The sequence below is a fragment of the Scomber scombrus genome, chromosome 14, assembly GCF_963691925.1.
Source record: "Scomber scombrus chromosome 14, fScoSco1.1, whole genome shotgun sequence".
In the NCBI taxonomy this organism is placed as follows: Eukaryota; Metazoa; Chordata; class Actinopteri; order Scombriformes; family Scombridae; genus Scomber; species Scomber scombrus.
Genome location: NC_084983.1, coordinates 16,237,017 through 16,258,936, shown reverse-complemented (window position 1 = coordinate 16,258,936; position 21,920 = coordinate 16,237,017). Strand labels below are relative to the sequence as shown.

The 21,920-nt window shown below is 40.5% G+C and overlaps 1 protein-coding gene across 1 annotated transcript; it reads left to right on the top strand.

Annotated features, from left to right (window-relative positions):
- The first annotated feature begins 498 nt into the window (after positions 1–498).
- Positions 499–21,227, top strand: tecta (tectorin alpha). Its single transcript, XM_062432883.1, has 23 exons — positions 499–562; positions 697–836; positions 996–1,283; positions 1,431–1,568; positions 1,698–1,863; positions 2,151–2,563; positions 2,836–3,406; positions 3,503–4,113; positions 4,191–4,761; positions 5,570–6,198; positions 6,979–7,636; positions 8,255–8,454; positions 9,424–9,804; positions 12,104–12,390; positions 13,253–13,533; positions 14,347–14,457; positions 15,323–15,525; positions 16,611–16,774; positions 16,895–17,143; positions 18,495–18,657; positions 18,758–18,842; positions 20,297–20,416; positions 20,991–21,227. The coding sequence occupies exons 1-23, from the start codon at positions 499–501 to the stop codon at positions 21,092–21,094; spliced, it is 6,597 nt and encodes a 2,198-aa protein (XP_062288867.1). The 3' UTR covers positions 21,095–21,227.
- Positions 21,228–21,920: the final 693 nt, after the last annotated feature.

The following is a 21,920-nucleotide window of genomic DNA, read 5'->3' as shown; positions in this document are numbered from 1 at the left end:
CTCACTTAAAGCCATTAGTGCCCCAGTGTTTACGCTCGTCTCCCTTTAGCCAACAAGGCATGGATGGCTCCCAAACAGAAGTGGTAATGAGGTCCTAAGCAGCCTCGCGGCTTCAGACACAGAGACGCTGGAGCAGAGCGGGCAATTTGGTCAACTGCAGGGAACCTAGGTACAGAGAGGCCCGTAGTCCACTGTTGCAGGCTCACATGGGACTGTAAGGCAAATGTGATCCTGACACATTGTTCTGGCATGCATAATAGGGCCTTTTCAGGGCTCCTCAGGGGAGAGCTGGGAGCCTGATCTTAAAGAAGTAACGTGATGTTGGTTCGATGGTTCCCCCTCTTCTTTACTTTTGTCAACAGCCTTGTTTATAAGAAAGTTGCTTTATGACTCATGTCTGCCTACATTCCCATTAGCTTTAAGGAAAATGTGAGACAGATTAAGTAACAATAGTTCAATGTGATCTCTCTTCTCATTTTCTTCCTTTTTTTTTTTAGAATGGTCAGGCCAGGCTGTCCAGTCATTCTGCTCCATGTCTTCAGCATCTTTGCACACACAGGTGGTATATGAGACATAAATATTGAGATTCCCAATTACACTTAAAATGTTGATAGCCAAGTTTCACAACAATTCCTTCATCTTTAATGGTTGTTTACAGCGCATTTAACAAGTTCTTATGCATTATTCTCCTTTTAGCTAGTGCTCAGGACGTTCTGTATCCATATGGACCAGGCCATACGGATTTAGAGACTCCCAAGATGGATGACGGGAGTTCTCCAGAAATTATTGTGCTCGTCCCCTTCGTTTTCTTCAATGTCCCCTACCGTTCCATCTATGTAAGATTTAAACAAAACTATCATTTCACCATCAATTAAATTACTATCGAGCAGAGAGCTGTAATCCATCATCCTCTTAAACTATTGCAATTTGTAATGTACTGTGTATATATTATTGTTTTTTATGCTAAAAGACAACCCTGTCCTTTCTGCTCACAGGTCAACAACAATGGTGTGATTTCCTTCAACGTGCAGGTTAGCCAGTTCACACCAGAGGGTTTTCCTCTGAGTGACAGCAGATCATTCATTGCCCCACTTTGGGCAGATGTGCACAACGGCATCCGTGGGGATGTATACTACAGAGAGTCCATCGAACCAGAAATACTGGAGAGGGCAACACAAGATGTTCGGAAGTACTTCAAAAACACGCCCACCTTCACAGCCACCTGGACCTTCATTGCAACATGGCACCAGGTCACCTTCTATGGAGGAAGCCAGACCACCCCGGTAAAGTCCAAACCCTACTTTGGCACATAAAGTATCACATATTTCTAGTTAAGTTACAATATGTAGAGTGGAAAAAAGATCTCCATTGTTTGTGTACAGCATATCTGTCTTTATAAAACTATTTTATTCTTCTTGTTTGATTAAAAGGTGAACACATTCCAAACTGTACTAATCTCAGATGGCATGGCATTCTTCAGTATGTTTAACTATGGAGAAATCACATGGAGCACAGGCACAGCCAGCGGTGGAGATCCTTTAACAGGACTGGGTGGAACAACAGCACAGGTATTCTCACAATGACCACAAGATAACTTCAAACAAATGATAATCCTTTTTGTTACATTAAAACATATACATATATATATATGTGTTAAACATTTCACCTCACATCCCTCACAACTTTCCCCTTTTCAGTCAGGTTTTAATGGCGGAGACATTGGTCACTTCTTCAACTTGCCAGGATCACGGTCAAACGATGTGGTGAACATTGAACAGACAACCAATGTAAATGTTCCTGGGCGCTGGTTCTTCCGAGTAGACACTGAACTTATAAATCCTGCCAATGGCTGCAGCTACAATGGCAAGTTCAATTAATTTTGTAATGTCCATATGGGTTTCTCTTTTTCTTAATTTCATTAAATGCTCAAAGCAGTTAAATCCAAGGGTGTATACAAACATGTTTAATGCTGACACCAATGTACCATGTAAGTGCCTTTGTTATTCTTGTATACATACTAATAAAAAATATGAAACAAAAAAAAAAAAAATGCTCAGAGCAGTTAACGACATTTCTGAATGATGTGCTTAAGTGGCTTGAAGAACTGTATTTGTAAATGCCTCTGCCTGTCATTCCTACATCCTCTCCAGGGCGTTATTACAGACGAGGGGAAATCTTCTGGCTGTCTGACCAGTGTTCACAGAGGTGCCGCTGCCTTGACATTGATAACGAGGTGCAATGCCAAGCGGCTCCATGTGGGCAATTGGAGACTTGCGAGCAGCAGGAAGGAGCCTTTTACTGCCAGCCGACCCGCACCAGCACTTGTGTGGTATTTGGAGACCCTCATTACCACACCTTCGATGGTTTCCTCTACCACTTCCAGGGGACCTGCTCGTATCTGCTGGCTCGGCCCTGCTGGGAGGTGGCAGGACTGCCCTTCTTCAGTGTGGAGGCCAAAAATGAGAACCGTGGGGTTGCTGCAGTTTCCTGGCTAAGAGACGTCACAGTGGAGGTGTATGATCATCGGGTCATGTTACCCAAAGGCAGTTTTGGAACAGTCCAGGTAAGAATCAGTTGACCGCTTTGTATCAGGAGACTCCAGAAAATGTGCCTTTTGGTTTAGAACTCTTAGGACAGTGATTTGGGCAGTAAACAGATCGCTAATTATTTCTTGGATGTAGGTACAAGCTGAAGATCTAGAATATATGTTATGAGAATTAAGTCTTGAAAAAAGGCAAGAGTGAGAGCATTCAAAACTGGCATTTATTGACAATGATTTGTGTCCATTATCATCCGTTGTTCCTATTCAGAATTGTCCTCTGTTTCTCTTTCTAGGTAGATGGCTTGATGAAGACTTTGCCAGTCCAACTCAAGCTTGGTGCTGTCAGGGTGTACCAGTCTGGGGTTGCCGTTGCTTTAGAAACTGATTTTGGACTCTTGGTAACTTACGATGGCCAACACTACGCATCCATCTCCTTACCCAGCTCCTACTTCAACAACACTTGTGGCCTTTGTGGTAACTATAACGATGATCCTGCTGATGACCCTGTGCTTCCTGATGGATCTCTGGCAGAAAGTGTGGTGGAGTTAGGGGGCAGCTGGCGAGCAGAGGACACAGACTGGAGGTGTACAGATGGCTGCACCCAGAACTGCAGTGTGTGTGACCCAGTAATAGAAGCCTTTTACTTTCGCTCAGACTACTGTGGACTTATCAACAAAACCGATGGACCTTTTAGGGACTGCAGAGCTGTAGTGGACCCTACAGCCTTTGTGTACAGCTGTGTATATGACATGTGCAGCAACAGGGATAACATCACCACACTCTGTCAGGCCATCCAGGCATATGCTCTGGCCTGTCAGGCCCTGGGTGTCACGGTACGACCCTGGAGATCTCGTTCCTTTTGTGGTGAGATTCAGTTTACACAGATTCTTCAACTTACATTAATTTACTTCATTTTTATGTGTCATCTCACCTGATTTCTTCTCTTTTACTGGCTCTCAGCTTTGTCATGTCCTGAGTTCAGCAATTACCAAGTGTGCACAAGCGCCTGCCCTGCATCCTGCTCAGACCTCACTGCTCCCCTGTATTGTGCTCACCCTTGCACGGAGGGCTGCCAATGTGACAAAGGCTACGTTCTCAGCGGCAGCCGCTGTGTACAGCTTGAAGACTGTGGCTGTGAACATAATGGCCTATATTACCCACGTAATGACACATTCTGGTCTGGTTCCAGCGGCGAAGAAGGTGAATGTACACTCCGGTGTACCTGCGGGGCTGCAGGGGAAGTTTCCTGCTTCAATGAGTCTTGTAAAGAGGGTGAGGTGTGTGTGGCGGAGGTGGGCTTGCTGGGTTGCTACCCTCGCAGAGAGGGAGTGTGTTCAATGACCCAGAACTCGGTGACATCCTCCTTTGATGGTGCCTTACTGCCATTCCCAGATGACAGCTCCTACTATCTGTTAAAGTTGTGTGGTGCTGTTCCCGCGAATGCCTCATTGGTGGAGGTGAAAATAGGCAGACGGCTGGTGAACAAAGGCCCTGCTTGGAAAAGACCTGTGGTAGTTGCTGTGGCCAATGTGGAAGCTCAGATAGGAGGGATGGATTTAGAGACAGTAAAGGTTTGTACATTCCCTCGAGAGCAAAAACCTTTTGGTTGCTGTTGAATATTTGGCTATGACACTCTTTTGTGTTGCAGGTGAATGGTGAGCCAGTGGCACTCCCATATATACATCCAATGGAGACAATGATGATCTACAGAGCTCCAGGCAATGCTACGGTGGTGGAGTCCCGCGGTCTGCTTCGTGTCCAATACACACGCCAGGGACTCGTCAACATCTCCCTTTCCACCCTCTTCTACAATGTTACTTGTGGTCTATGTGGTGTCTTTAACAGCAATGCCACTGATGACCTTCGCCTCCCTAATGGACGCCTGGCAGAGTCTACTGAGCAGTTCACAGAGGGCTGGCGGGCCATTGCTGATGACCTTACTTGTAATGGTGACTGTGATGATCTGTATCGAATGTGTACAGATTTGCGCCTCTACCAGAGTCCGTGGATGTGTGGCAACATCAATGACCCGGGGAATAGTTCTTTTCTGGCATGTCATGCAGTGGTCAACCCATCACCATTCTTCAGGAACTGCTTGTACAACATGTGTGTAAAGGCAGGGAACCGTTCGGCCCTGTGCTCGTCACTGCATGCTTATGCCACTGCATGTCAGGATGCTCAAGTAGGCCTCACTTCCTGGAGGAGCGCCACCAACTGCCGTAAGTAGATATGGCTTTACTTTATTTTTATTTTCAAGTGACATTTTGGTTGTCTGGAATGTGAGATAAAAGATCAAATCTGTGTGTCCAGAATAGAAATAAACAGTGAGCGTAGCTATACTAAAAACAAAAACATATGCCTTCAGCAGAGGTGGCAAAAGTACTTACATTCTGTACTACATCTGTACTGCAGATACTTTTCTAAATAATGTCACAGAGGATTAAACAAGTAATGAGCCTGTTTTGACAATGTAAGGAGTACAAAGTATAGATATTTGTGTTCAAATGTAGGCAAATCCAATTCTGTCTTACTTATGTTGTGTCTTTTCAGCGATCAAGCTAGTCTACAACACATGAAAAAGTCAAAAAGGATATACTTCTATTTAAATATATTATATACACAACTTGCGACATGAACCAAGACCACTTTGAAGTTGGTAGTAGGCATATTTTTTCAACAAAACCTACTTGCAGTTTGTGGCTGTGATACAGTCTTAATCGAATCTTGATATATTTGCTAACATTCAAGCCAGCTTTATTGTTATTTGACTACCACAGGTGTAACTAATAATTTCAGACATCAGCTTGGACTCATCATATGCCACAGGATGGACATTTTTACCTTGTTTGTAACATAAACTATCTCAATATTGGAATCTATTGTAAATGTGCAGAGTCCAAGCTGATTGGAGAACCTTTTCTAAAAAACTTAAAACAAAGCCACAGGAGGAGACTAAAAACAAATCTTTTTGATTGATAATCTTTAATAATGATCACTGCCTCTCTGTTGCTTTCTCCTCTGTCTCAGCTCTTCCCTGTCCAGAGAACAGTCATTTTGATGAGTGCACCAACGCCTGCCCTCTGACCTGCTCCAACTTGGATGAACTAGAGGAGCCGTGCCCTCTGCCATGCCAGGAGGGATGTCAGTGTGAGGATGGCTTTGCGCTGCGGGACGGCATGTGTGTGGCACGCAGCGACTGTGGCTGCATGAGCCAGGGGCGCCAGCTGTACACTAATCAGACTTTCTGGACTGACTGGGAGTGTCAGGAACGCTGCTACTGCAATGGCTCTGACAACAGCGTATACTGCCAGCTCGCACCCTGCCACCCTGAGGAGTACTGCCAGGAGAGTGACGGCCTGTATTTCTGTCAGCCGCGCACCGAGGCACTGTGTGTGGTGGCTGGTTATGGACATTTCCTGCCATTTGGTGGTGTCCCATTTGAGCTGCAGAGCTCTTGTACTCTTAGGATGGCAACCACCAACTGTGAAGCAGAGAGCAGGGACCCTGCAACCATCAGTGGAAGTTTACCTCAATTTAAACTGGCAGCTCGTAATGAGGAAAGGGACACAGGCCAGGCAATTTGGGTGAGAGGCTTTGTACTGGAGGTGTATGATTACGAGATTGAAGTGTCACGAAGCTACAAAAACACTGTCACGGTGAGTGCATGATCGGAGACAACTATAAATGAATCAAGAGTAATGACTACATATGTATATTGTGCTCATGTAAGAGAATACCTGTTACAAGGTTGGCCCGGTTCATACTATGAATATTTATATCTTAACATCAATTTCTTGCATGACCTGTGAAGGTTGTAGTTGTTGTATTTGTGAGGAAATGTTATTTCTAATCAAGCTGATAGAATAACCAGGCAAAGAGTGAATTCCTCTTTGATTGGCTTAAGGTGGATCTAATTTCAATGGGCATCTTTTATCAGGCTGGATTTGGCTCAGACAAAACCCCGACCCTGAGCGACATTTGGACCGGGTTCACAAACCGACTCAAAGATCTGAGGAAAAACAGAAATGACACACATACACACATAACCAAACATACACACACACACACACACACACACACACACACACACACACACACACACACACACACACACACACACACACACACACACAACCCTAACCCTAACCCTAACCCACACGTTTTCTCTAATTTTCTCTGTGTCGCTCTCTGTCTCTTTCTCTTGTATACAATTAGATTATATGAGAAACACATAAAGGCTCTTTCAGAGTCTTAATGCTATCCAGTGGTCACCTGGGTTTCCCCACATACTTTGAAAATGGGAAGGCCAGCTGGATTAGAAGCTACAAATTATTAAAATGCTTCTGTAGAAATATGTGAGTGTCAGCTGATAGAGTCTTGAATTAACAAAAAACCTTTTCCAACTAGAAGCACTTCTATTGAATCTCTTCATGCAGGTGAATACAGAACGCTTGTACCTTCCTCTGAAGCTGGGGCCAGGAAAGGTCAACGTCTTCACTTTGGGCTTGCAGCTCATCGTGGAGACAGACTTCGGCCTGAAGGTTGCGTTTGACTGGAACACCCTCCTCGTGTTGACTTTACCCCGTGAACTTTACAACACCTCCTGCGGCCTCTGCCAGGGAATGCCCTTATCCCCACCCACTCTCACCATCACCGATTGGGGCATGGCTTGGGCAGAGAGGGACACCTTTTGCCAGGTGGGCTGTGGAGACTCCTGCCCACGCTGCGGCCTGGCAGAGAAAAGCATGCCAAACGATGCCCCTCTCATGGTGGCTGATGCCAACATGAACACCGGCACCGACGATGAGGCGAACGAAGTAAACACAGGCATACGTTTCCACATTGGAAATGGACTGTATGTGTTTGTGGATCCTGAGGCTGTGAGACTGTGTGGGCTGATTGTGGATCGAGGAGGTGTGTTTGCACGCTGTCACAGCAAGGTGGCGCCGGCATTCTTTTATCAAAGCTGCCTGCAGGACACCTGTTTGGACCAGGGTGCTCAGGATACAATCTGTAACTGGCTGCAAATATATGCCAGCACCTGCCAGACCCAAGGAGTGCCCGTTACTGGCTGGAGGAGTGATACACAGTGTGGTGAGTACAAGTCTGGGCTCACTTGAATTTTGGTGGTCCAGTAGTGTCCTCTTGTACAATAAAACATATTTTCTCACACAACTCTACCAGTATCTACCCATGCAGATAATCCCTTATTTCTGCAGGTTTTAGGATATCTGTGTCACAATGGAGGTGAATGGAAACTCATTTGTGGTGTTCAAATTACTTAAAAAATCATTAGCAGCATGTTTTTTGACAAACAATATGCCTGTTACTTTGATTAACAATTAATCAACAATTTTTACTGGAACTACTTTCTATCAAAGAAATAGTGCCTATGACACATTACCGCTGAAATAGTTTAATGTCATTTTTCAGCGCAACAAATATATTTGTATTCAACTCCGCTGTTTAAAAGGATCTGACTTTTGATTTTACATATTTTTCTTACAAATTTCATGTGCAGAGCCAAACCAACAATAATTCATATTAATCTACTCTCAGGGAAAAAAGTCACAAACTCTCCAATCAACACTTGTCCTCAAATAATTACCCCTGAAAAATCAACACTCTTTTTCACAACTGATAATTTCCTGTGTGTACAATGTAGTCAGTGCAATCCTTAGCTAATGTCTTTGCCAACCTGCCTGCTCCCAGTCCAGAGCTGTCCACCTAACAGCCATTACTCCAGTTGCATGTCGGTTTGCCCGCCCCAGTGCGCCCCAGCCCGCGGCCAGAGGGACTGCAGCCAGGACTGTGTGGAGGGCTGCCAATGTGACCAGGGCTACGTGCTCAATGGCAAGAGCTGCATCCTGTCTCAAAACTGTGGCTGCTACACTGATGGCAAGTACTATGAGGTCAGTCTGACATCCAGCACTACATGGAATAAACTAAAACCTTACTTACAAATGTATGCAGCCAAAAACAGGTTTTTAATCAAAGGTCTTTATTGGCAAGTGAGTGTAGTGATACCAACATTTTGTAAACGCTATACCTCAACCTGGTCTTATAAATCTGCAGTAAAACTTTGAACTGAAAAGTCTTGTTAAATGTCAGTTGAGAGATATTAAATAATGACAATTAACTTTATTTATAGAGCAACCTTCATACAAAGGATGTAACTCAAAGTGCTTTACAGAGAAAAATAAAAATACATTAACAGCAAATAAACAACGAAATTAGACAATTTGTGAAAGAAAAAAAAACAGACAGAAAAAATGAGTTAAAATGACTTATTAATGACTAATTAAAAGCCAGATTAAATACATTTGTTTTCAGGTGTCGTTTAACCCTTACATATTGTTCATATTCTGACTCATAATTAGTCTTTACACTAATTCACATTCATAAATTCCCCATCAGTCATTATTAAATGTTTGATTAATCTTATGGCAAAAAAGATTATGGATTCACAATCACTATTTTAATGGTCCAGGAGAACATTTTATACAATATAAAGAATACAACAAGTTTGAATGCTGATTTTTGAATTTTCTTTTAACCTGTACATTTGCATATAAAATGTGTTTTATTTCCATTTTTGTAAACTATGGATCACATTAGGAAAAGTCCAGCTAAAAGAAATGTGTATATGGTGTTTTTACAGCTCACAAATGAAAGAATGGGTAGTTTGTAAGGGTTAAAAATGTTCACAGACAAAAATGGGATATTTCACATGAATATATCATGACTGGATTGTTAACTATTAATTATTTTTTGGTTGTTGTTGGTTTTTTGTGTTGAAAAGTTGCACCAGAATTGTTGTATAAAGGTAGATAGAAGATAGATATTTAGATTTTAACAGAGGAAATCTGTCTTTATTCCAGCCCAAACAGTTGTTTTGGAACAGTGACTGTACTAAACGCTGCCAGTGCATTGGACGAAACCTGATCCAGTGTGACCCAAGGCGCTGTAAGGCAGAGGAAGAGTGCACCCTGCGGTACGGAGTGCGGGGTTGCTTTGCACGGCGCTCCCAGCACTGTGTGGCGTCTGGAGGTGGGGTCTTCAGGACCTTCGATGGAGCATCGCTACGCCTCCCGGCCTCCTGCTCCTTCGTCTTGTCCACAAACTGTCACAAGCTGCCTGACCTCTCCTTCCAGCTCATCGCTAACTTTGATAAATGGAGCACACCCAACCTCACCACCATCTCTCATGTCTACCTTTACATCAATGAGGAGAATATACTCATCTCTGGCAGCACTGTCAAGGTAAGAAAAGCATCGGACCAACGTTAGTTTGTCGGCAGCCTATATCAGCAACATATTGGAAATAACTGATAGACATTGATTTTGATTACATTAGTTTGATTCTAAAAGTAGATAAAAACTACAGTGGGTGTTATTGGTACTGTAACACCTAACCACACACTTCAACTGACTTCTCATTTAAATTCATGTGTGAACTTTGTTCCTCCAAAGCTAATTTACATGTCAGACCTCCTGCCAAACCTTTAAAGCTGCGCTAATCTTTTTTTTTTTTTTCATTTGAACAATGGATCAAATGAGTCACAGTAATATGAAAGGTGTTGCATGTGGTGTTGAAGCCACGGAGAACTCTGCATGTCCCTTCAACTTGACAGAGCTGTGAAGTGTCTTTCAACTCAGTGTTTTGGTTTCATAGCTAGAAAATGTATGGTTTGGTTAGGTCTCTCATCAACCACATTTCCAGCCACAGTAGGGAGCTATTAGCCAGAAAAATGATCTCTGTATACTACCTGCCCAGCACTTAATGGCAGGCAGACAAATATAGTGACTAGCTGGTAAACCTGGTGGGGCATTTTGCAGGCAAAGACATAGATATCTTTCTCAGGAGTTGGTGAAGCCAAAAACAAAGGTAGAAAGAGAATGAATACGGGTTTTAAGTATTGCTTCACCAAAGGCACGACTCCAACTTAATGCTAACGTTGCTATGTGTGCATAGCCATATCAACTTTAAAGAAGTAATGTCAATTAGATAGAAATATCTAGCTGAAGTTAACAAATATTAGCCACCTTAAGCTACTGGTCAATTAAAGAAAGGTATGTTTCTTTAAGTTCAACTTTAAGTTTTATATCTCATATCAAAGGCTACATAGTCTAACTTTGATTGAACTGTTATCTTTTTAGGAGATTTTTTTGTTTACCTGATCCTGATCACTGTCTTCTGGCTGTGTGCCATCTGCTGTCAAAGACACCTTTATCCAACCTCTCCTCAAAAAAACTAAACAAACAGATCCATTTCAAATCTTTCTTTTCTCTCCAAAATACTTGAACGAGTTCTTGCAGTCCAATTTACCAATTACCTTGGCACTAATGGACTCTTAGAGCTCCTCTAGGCTTTAGACCATATAATTAAACTGATAGTGCTCTCACAGAGGTAGTTAAATACCTTCTGATTGCTTCAAACTGTGGTTCCCAATGAATCTTAATCCTGTTCAATCAGAGTGAGTCAGTGACCACAGCGTTTTTCTGAATTGCCTGAAGAACAGCAAATTACGTTGGCGTCAGTGAGAATGAAGTGGTTCACAGTATCTACCAGAAAAGTACCGTCTCATATCGTCACAGTCTTTGCTTTGGGTTACATCCTTTGATTTCTGTTATGAAGTATCCCCCTCCCACTATCTGTATTGTAAAAAAGCAACAAAATGAAAAAAGTGACCTCAGTAACTGCAATACCTCGCACAAATTTAGGTAACATATTTGATTCCTTTCTTACTTTAACAAACATAACGTTTTTCCATCTTCACCACATTGCAAGTGTGCATGTTTTAAAAACGGCTACATGTCATAATCTCTATTCATGCATTAATATACTTTGAATCAAATTACTGTAACATGTTGTTCTCAGACTAACAGTACTTTACTAAAGAATAAAAGGTGACAACCTGCAAAAACACATTCTTAAAACACAAAATAAGATATTTGAGTTCATGACACAAGTTCTATCCTCTCTCAAATATATTTGTTATATATACTGTATATAGTATATAATAATATTTAGTTTTAAGTTGTTGACACACATGACACTGAATGGCATGCTAAACAAACATCCTATGCAGATTTATTTGTACTGTAATCAGCTGTAATGTACTGTACAGCAACCTGATTAATGGAGTAGTTGTTTTAGTCTATAAAATGTCCAATGTTCCCCAAAGCGTTTATTTAACTATCACAGAAGACTTAATAAACCAGAAAATGTTCACATTGGGAGGCTGGAAATATACAATTTGGACATTTTTTCCCATTAATTGATTTTTAAAATAGTTACTGATTAAGTGTTTATGTTGATTAACTAATCATTGCAGCTCTACAATGCTAATTATCACCTGCAGTCAAAACAGATCTAACACAACCTTAGGTGAGAGTAGAGACATGTCTGAATGTAGCATGTTAAGCTGTTTATTGAGATGAATTAAATAATAGTACTTTGTAAGTGTGTGTGTGTGTGTGTGTGTGTGTGTGTGTGTATGTGTGTGTGTGTGTCTTCTATCTTAAATATCTAAACATCTCCGTTTCCTCGTCGTCACAGGTCAATGGTACACCGGTATCGGTACCATTTCTAACAGGGCTGATGACACGTCTGTCCACATCCGAGGGCTTCATTGTCATCGACACGCCTCAGGACATCCAGGTTCGATACAACAGTTTCAACACCCTCAGCATCACAATGGGTCAGCGGCTTCAGAACAAGGTGTGTGGCCTCTGTGGTAATTTCAATGGAGACCCCAGTGATGACTACATAACCTCCAGGGGCAAGCCGGCTGTCAGCGCCCTAGAGCTGGCCCAGAGCTGGAAGACCAACGGTATGCAGAACAGGTGGGTGAGGCTTGGCACAGACATGTACAAGTGCACTATATACTCTACAGATGGACAAATACTGTAAAAATCCACTAAAGATCATCCATGAATTATATTGAAAGAAAACACCTGAGCTTTGCTAATGTTAATATTGCTCTGCCTGATGTATCAATAGGGAATATATCCACATTTTTGTGATTTCATTTTGTTCCTTCGACCGCAAAAAACTAAACAAAACCCCAAAGTCAGTGAATGCAACTTTTAAAGCAATAACAGTAGTGTTTGTTTTTGGATAAATATTTCAACAAATATCAGATTTCCATTATATTTGATACAGATATATGCAGTCTGCAGAAGATAATTCCTAACAGTGTGTTGACCCTCTCGCCTTTCCTTTAACACCACCATCAGGCCAAAAGTACGAGTACAAAGCAGAAACCTCAGCATTAATCAATAGTTGGCTTGTATTGATCAATATCTACCTCAGACTTCTAAACCTTACTTATTATTCTGTGTGTGTCAGTAACACAACATCAGGGAGGTATTGTGTTTTGGGCACTGATCGGGTTTTTGTGAACATAAATGACAAAAAGACAAAAGAAATGAAATAAATAACATTTTGAGGTGATAAGGTGATAAAATTCATAAATGGTTTTAAAATATAACAGGTAATTATTATAACTGAGAGATGTTATTGGAATATTCCTCTCATACTTTCTTAAATCTATAATCTAAGTTTTGGAAACCCACATGTGATTTTTGAGTATATTGTTTCATTTTATCAACATCTAGATAATTAGTTTTCCTCATGTCTGCCATCTGATGCCTTGGAATCGGTGGAGTCGGAGTATATTGACGATGGGATTTCTTTCTCCTCTAGTTGTGATGAGACCCAGTACGTGGCTCTGGCCCAGTCCTGTGACAACACAGCAGTGTTGGCGCTGCAGGGTGAAGATGCCTGCCAGAAGTTAACTCAGCTGAAGGGCTTCTTCCAGCCGTGCCACGGCCTGCTGGATCCCCGACCCTTCTACCAGTCCTGCTACCTGGACGGCTGCTATAATCACCATAAGGCTCAGGTCTGTGGCTCGCTGGCAGCCTACGCCGAGGCCTGCCGCTCTATGGGAACCCTCACCACCAAGTGGATCACCCAGGAGAACTGCTGTAAGGGCACCACGAGGCCCCAGTCTCTCTCAGCCTCACACACACCTGGCATTGCAAGTCTCTGTACAGTTAATCACATTTTTAAAACTGCAACATAAAAGGTGACTGATTTCAATGCCCTCTTTGTAAGGATCTAGCACTGCAATGTGTGTAATGTAGTTAACACTTCATTCATTCTTTCACACCCTGTAATGCAACACAACCAGATGATAAGATGGTTTTTTTTAGGTGTCTGTGACTCACTTATCTGTGTTGTCAAAACTCTCAGCTTATTTGAAGTTAACCTGAACAGGTGCAAGTTAGCCTATTATTTAACAATAATAAAACATAATAATAGATTAAAAGATGCTTTTCATCAGTAAAACAATCACAGAACAACAAACTAAAATCATATATCATAGACTGAAAACTAAAACCATAGAATAATTGAGCAACTTTAAGTAGGTAACATTAATATTCCACTCTACTAATGTTACCACTTTCCTTTTTACTATTGTAATATATTTTATTCTATATTATATAAATACAGAATTTGTGGCGACCACCTGATTACGTTATTTTTACGTTTTTTTATTTCTTGATATAAAATTTAAATTAAGCCTATTGTGTTTTTGGACAAACTCTCATTTTGACTACAAATATCAAACTATATTAATTTTTTTCTTTTTTCTAACAATAAGCACTGCTTCCACAAAAGTCAACTGCAATTTTAAACACAGTTTTTCATCAGCCACAGTTTGGCTGGTTAGTTATCTGTATGTTTAATGAAGCCTTGTGTGTGACAGCTAACATTGTGTGTGGACGTGTCTTTAGCAGAATGGATCTACGACCCTTGTGCAGGAGAGATCTGCACAAACTTCACCTGTGAGCTGGAGAACGGAGGCGACCTGTGTGGCTGTCCTGAGTTACCCACCAGCACTGGAGGTGAGCGCTTCGTATTGCACCAACGTCATATCATCCACCCCAGTTTTAATGCTATCTGTTTCAGTATGCTGTAAATGATACTATGACATTAACAAACACTAAAATATTTTATAACTGGTGTACCTGCAGGACTGATTTTAGTGGAATTCAGTTAAAGTTACCTGGCATCTGTTGCATTTTCCTGAGCCTTGTTCCTCATATGCAGCCTGGCTGCAGGCCAGCTCTATTAAAAATGCAGACAGACGGTGCATCCTGGTAGCATGCTGCTTGGGACGTGTGCCACTTATTCACAGCGACCGCTGTTCGATTCAAGCCGAGCACCTTTGTTGCAGAAAATAAAATAGCAGCTGTACAAGCTGTTGTAAGTCGACTCACGGAAGTAACTCTTGAACTTCAATCATGAAAAATGTTAAGTATGATCGCTCCTAGCAACTGTTATCACATCTGTGGGTTATATACAGATTCAATACTGATACTGGGAGGAAAAGTGAAAACAAAACCAACCTTCCCCAAAAGAGGATGATGATGTCAGGCTGAATGTGTTCAGTGAACCAAAATGGCAGCTCAGCCAGACTGTTGATGATGGATTTTTTTTCTTTTCCCATTTAATTTTTATTTTATGTAAAATGATTCTATACAATAACACTTTTAAACATTATAAGTTTCTAAAATTCTCAAATGATCTATCTATGATTTATCTATCTTAAATGATCCACTGCTGTTGTAATTTCACATATATTGTTTATGTAAGCTTATTTTTTCAATTAAGTAGAAGCTAGATATGCATAATAACAAGTTTAACCATTTTAATTAAAATAAATCCAAATACAGGTATTCAATGTTGATTTGTGTCTGTTTGTGACAGGTGATGATGACATTATCCAGGCAGAGGTGACCTGTAAGCATGCTCAGATGGAGGTTTCTATCTCTAAGTGTAAGCTCTTCCAGCTGGGCTTCGAACGGGAAGACGTCAGGATCAACGACGAGCACTGCAATGGCATCGAGGGGGAGGACTTCATCTCCTTCCACATCAACAACACTAAAGGACACTGCGGCTCCATCGTGCAGGTCAGTGAACTAACATATTAATTCATGGTTGTCCTTGCTTTATTAATGTTGACTGTGACAGTAGCTTCCTTGCTCGTTGCATTGTCCTTTTCATATTGTTTCTTTGCCTCATTTGGTTTTTTTAACCACTTACCAGCTCAGGTGACGGGCTGCCAAACGTTCATCCATAATAATCTCAAGAATTGCACTCAGGGGTCTTGTTTAACTTCAGTTAGTCTTGCATTTTTTAAAGGTGCAACAGTATGTATATTATTATAATTAAAGTAACATTGCCAATAAAATGATCAGCTGCTTTTTCATTGTCTCCACATGGCATTTTGCATAGTGTGCCACTTTGTTGAACTTGGCCTTTAGAGTACAAGTAAGACAACATTGACTTTGCATTGTTTTTCAAGGCTAGGAGTTTCCCTCTGCTTCCAGTCTTTATGCAAAAATGTGCTACGCTAGTTTAAATATGTCCTAGAAACCTATCACAATTATACACAATAGCACAATTATATCAAAGTGTTCTTGTTAAAGAAAAACTTCAACGCCTTTCTTTTACGATGGTTGTCTATGGGGAAAACGCTTTTTGGGGAGATTTTCAGGGTTGATTTTTTTGTGGTTTTTTTGCTGCAATACCGCAATTTGGCCACAAGGAAAAATTGGCTGCAGGGCTGAGCAGTGGTGCCATATCCAGCTCTTATAATACATCCATGACAGGGATGTTTACCAAAACCTGTGCTCACAGACTGAATATAGCAGCCTACAATACAGCCAAAGATGCTTCACAGAAGTACTGAATGGATGTATCAATGACTGTTCACCAAGAAATAGTTCTGGGCCTTTTAGATTCTCCTAAAACCAGAAATTGCCATGTTTATATAACTGTTTGTGTAGAGAATAAACAAACAACATGTCTTAATCAGTGAGTTTCAGAAGTTTTAGAGTGAAGCTAGACCAACCATGTCCTGACTCCAGCTAGATATCAATCTTCTTATCTAACCCTCAGAAAGACCATAAATAAATGTATTTAAGTATCAGCGTTCTATTCTATCAAATTATAACTGTTTTCTGTTGAATCTCCTTTTTTATTTGTGCGACAGTCGAACGGGACACACATTATGTACAAAAACACTGTGTGGATAGAGAGCGTGAACAACACCGGGAACGTCATCACCAGAGACAGAACCATCAATGTGGAGTTTTCCTGCGCTTACGAACTGGACCTGAAGATCTCGCTGGAGACTGTCCTCAAACCCATGCTCAGGTCAGACATCCACCTCCGTTTTATTACTCAGAGGAGAGAAAAACAAGGATTCACTGTATTTTTCCTTAAGTGTTCTCATCCTCCTTTCTATGTTGCCCTTCTTTTTCCACCATCCTCCAGTGTGATTAACCTCACCCTACCAACCCAGGAAGGAAACTTCATCACCAAAATGGCTCTATATAAGAACTCCTCGTACCGTAATCCATACAGAGAGGGGGAGGTGGTTCTCAGCACACGGGACGTTCTCTTTGTGGGCGTCTTTGTGGAAGGGGCAGATGAGAACCAGCTCATCCTCATTGTAAACATGTGCTGGGCCACGCCGTCCCGCTACAGCAATGACCGACTCCGCTATATCATCATAGAGAGAGGGTAAGCTGGGCTGATTTTCTGTCTTGGATAACACACAAAAAGAGAAGAAGTAGGGCTGAGAACACACATCACATATACAGACTTTTCTACTGCTGCAACTAACAATTATTTAAAATATTGATTCAATTTAAAGCCTATAAAATCTCTAGAAAATGGTGAAAACTGCAAAGCTAGTTAGTTGAGTAGTTGCCAACTACTAAATTAACCACCTACTATTTGGATAATCGATTACTTGATTTGTAATAATATTTTCTAGTTTCTTTAGTTTTCTATGATAGTAAATCAAATATCTTGAGGTTGTGGGCTGTTGGTTTAGATAAAAAAGACATTCACATCAATGTTTTCCACCATTTTCTGACATTTTATAAAACTAAGCGACTAATTGATTACTTATCAAGAAAATAATCCTGAGATTAATTGATTAAATTATTAAAATAATTGTTAGTTGCAGCCCTATGTGACTTGCAATAATATAAAACATATGTATAAAAAATTAAGTTTATTTTTCAGACTTTTCTATAATCATTGCTATTTTCTGGTGAAATGCCAGATAGCTTTACATCTTCAACATTTTTTAAATTCAGAACATTTACTTGCTGATTAATATGCAGCTTTAAACCAGAGAATGGATCGTAAGTGAACACTGCTTCACTCAGAAAGGTTGGGAACTACTGGTTTACTGTAGAGAACAGTGAATTTGGATTTCAAGCTACTCATCATTACTTTGTGCAATTAGGTGCAGTGTCACGCAACGGTAATCTATATCTATTAGATTCTTCTTTTCATTTTACACCATCAAGAAATCAATCAGAATGTGTAATTATTGCATATTATTATATCTGACACTCTCCTTCATCCGTTCATATACAGATATTTATATTGTGAACATATGAACTCACAGTACAGGCAGAAAATAGATAAAATTGCTTCTTTTTTTTACATTAACAGCCCTGCAACATGAATAGTGAATAGTACCACTCACAGGCATTTCTGAGTAGCATGACTAAAAATAGAAACATATGGCATACTAGGGTGAGACATGAAAACAGAGCAAAACAACTAAGGGTTCACACATATTTTGGTGTATTTTTAGCTTTTATATCAAGTTATAAATATATATAGATAATAAACTTCTTCTTTTTGTCATTTGTGGCTCTAGTGCTCTTTGCTTACAGTGTAGTTATTCATGTAGTGATTAAAACAGTCCAGTGAAATTGACCAAAAGTTAAAGAAAATGAGAATGTTTTGCAGCTGTAAACTTAAACTGTGAGTCATCTTTAACAACATGCCTTTAGGACAGGACAGTCTACCATACACACTTTCTTTTTCTTTAATATTTGTCTCTCTGCAGGTGTCCAAACATTAAGGACAACACCATTGGTATGGCAGAGAATGGCGTATCGCTCACCTGTCGCTTCCACGTTACCGTCTTCAAGTTTATCGGGGATTACGAAGAAGTCCACATCCACTGTGACGTTTCCCTGTGTGACTCAGAAACAAACGCCTGCAAAGTGGTGAGAATTTGTTTTGGTTTTTGTACACTTGCACCTATTAATCAAAGGGCTGATGAAACATGTCTGCTGCTTTAATAATGCATGTGTGTTGTACATCCAGAACTGTCCGCACAAGAGAAGGATGTACTCGGAGGACAGTGACCATGAAGAGCACATATTGAGTGTGGGACCCATCAGAAGAAGAGGTAAGTGTGGCCCTAAACACATGAGTGCTACAATAAGAAAACCTGAGCCAAACATTACGCCTTTTTTTGTTTGTTTGGTTTTTTGTTTTTTTGTCATTGTTGCTGCTGTTTTTCCTTTTTCTGTCTTTTTGTTTCGGGTTCATTTGAGTCTATTACTGCTTGTTTTCATATTGGTTGCTTGTATAGAACTCTTAACTAATTTATTATTTAATGAATTAATTAAAAATATAAATAAATAGCTGTCTAGATAGTTTTTTAAACTTCTCTTAGGTCTTACATCTAGATTTTTGTATATGAGGACACCTGAAAGTTATAGTCAACAGTTAATCACCTCATTAAATCACTGTGCAAGTGATGTTGAACTACAGCTAGCTATAGTAAAAAATGCATTGTGTAAGGTTTCCACTTAGCTCTAGCTTTAGTCAAACTTATCACAAAATGATAAAACTAATGATAGTTTAAGAACAGCTTCTCTTTTGCTTGATACTGTAGTGTCAATGGTCACTGTGTGAAAATAATGTGTTACATTTTGGTGTTTTTTATTTTTGCTTTATTCATTGTTTTCATACATCAGGACACCTTTATGTCATTGTACACATATCAATAGTTGTGAGGCAAAATATGGCACAAATGATCAATGGATGAATGAATTATTGGGGTTTCTACACATTTAATAAGCCCAAGACGCTGGGCAGTTTTCTCAACTCATCAAAGTGAAAGAAATCTGTCATCTTGTGTGAAAACATAACCTGATACCACAGATGGTTTGTTACACAGAACCATCCGAGAAGTCGGAAACTGTTTAAACATTTGACAGGTGATTGGATGAAACATCTGTCTATTACCGTCTTACCTTGAGAGGGAGCTCGATTCACGATGCTGATTGGTCCTAAAGCACATAACTTAAAGCCCGACAAGATGGATTCTCATGTGATCTTGTGAATCCAGTTAAAACAGCCAAATCACCTTTAAAAAGGAGGTGCAGTGAAAAAAACAGTCAAATTACTGTTCAGAGGTGGATTTTTATGTGGTACTTTGTTTATTACACCTAACACTTTCAACTGCCACCTCTGGCTAGTTAAAGTGACTCATAAAATCCCAGTAACAAACTTTGTCAGTTAGACATTTATCATTTGTTGCTAATTTAATGGAACAAAAGACGAGAGGAAACAAACCATACATTAGTCTCTTACATATCTCTGGTTTATAAATTTGGGTCTGGAGGCCTGTAGTGTTTTCGTTGGAGGTCTGCAGCAGATTTATATCAGGAGGTGATCATTTAATTTCTCATATTCAAGCTCATTCTGATTAGAAATGTGTAAATCCCCCCCCGATTCATCGCAGAAAGAGACCAATGTTTGAAAGACAGATAAGCCACCATCAACGTTCACGTTCAATTGAATGTATCAAAGCTATTCAGGATTTTCATGACTCGCCCCCTGATGTGTCCTCAGAAGCAGACTGGTGTGAGAATGAGAATGGAAGCTGTGAGCAGATCTGCAGCAGTAAAGGGACTGGTCCAGTCTGCAGCTGCGTGACTGGGATGCTGCAACGAGATGGCAAAAGCTGCCGGAGTGAGTACACGCATACACACACACACACACACACACACACAGGTGTACAGAGACAGGATTTTAAGGGTCTATATGTAGCACACTGGGTTTAATTAGTGTTTAATTGAACTGTCCAGACCAAACACATCCTGTAAAGATGCTGATATCTCATCTGTACAAACTAGAGCTGCTAGTTACTCATTCATCAACAACTATTTAGATAATTTAATCATCGTGTCATTTTTGAAAGCAGAAGTGCCAAAAAATGACTGGTTTTAGCCTCTCAAATAAGGTAACATTATGATTTTCCTTGTCATATATGATAATAAACTGAATATATTTGGGTTTTGGACTGTTGGTTGGACAAATAAAGACATTTGAACATGTCAACTTTGACTCTGGGGAATTATAATAATCACTTTTCACTTATTCCTAATATTTTTTAGATCAAACGATTCATCAAGAAAATAATCTGCTGATTAATCGTGATAATTTAAAAATCCCTACTTGCAGCCATTACATAAAGCACATAGTTTTACATTTTCTAACACAAAAAAGCAACTGCATCCTCAGTAATTATGTCCTCTGTTCCCAGCTGTGAGCTCGAGCTGCAGCCTCACACCGGTGGTTCCTCTGCTGTGCGTCAGCGCTGTGATCTCCGTGTTCCTGGCTTGTGTTCACACTCCTCTCCTCTCCTAACGCCCAGCGAGCCAAACATCACACACAGAAAAGACTTGAAGATGCACAAAGTTTCAGCGTTGATTAGCCGTTAGATCAGCTTTGTTCCAGGCAGAAAATCTAGGCAGAATATATTATACATTCACAAATCTTTGAGTCCACATGTTACTGATGCAACTGAACGCCAAAAAAATGTAGCTGCTGTCAAGACATACAGTTTAAAAGTTACTCTAATTCACAATTTGTATCACAATTGGTTATTAATTGGCTTGAAATGATGTTTAGGTGTTTACAGACGTCACGATGTTGGATGTAGTCAGTTGTGCTGAAGAATCATCACTCTTCACCTTCACCTCCTTCATTATTTACATACAGCAGGACGCCTTCTCTTGAGGTTAAGGATCGCATGTAGATACCAGCACTGTGTCTCAAACCACATACTTCTGAGTAGTGCACTTCTGAGTAATGCACTTTGTACACTATGTACTGTACATGTGTAGTGTGCAAATTCCGACAGGTTAGTGTTGATTTCAGGTTAGTGTCTCAAATTAAACACAGCTGTTGCGCACTTACTGGAAAAGAAGCTTAGTTCATGGTACCAAATCATTACAGACTGCTAAATTAACCCAAGAAACCTGCTGATGGCTTATATGTGATAACAGTATGGGGCCAAAACCACATGTATGCAACGTATTTACAACGTCCTCGACCGTCATTTGCAGTTTGAAAAGCGGTCCCTCCCCCACCGCTATGTAGCCAAGATAGCGACCGATGAGGGCGAGAAGTGTCCATAGTTCCTCACTCAACTTTTTAACCATTTTGAGTGCAACCATCCAGGTACTCACAC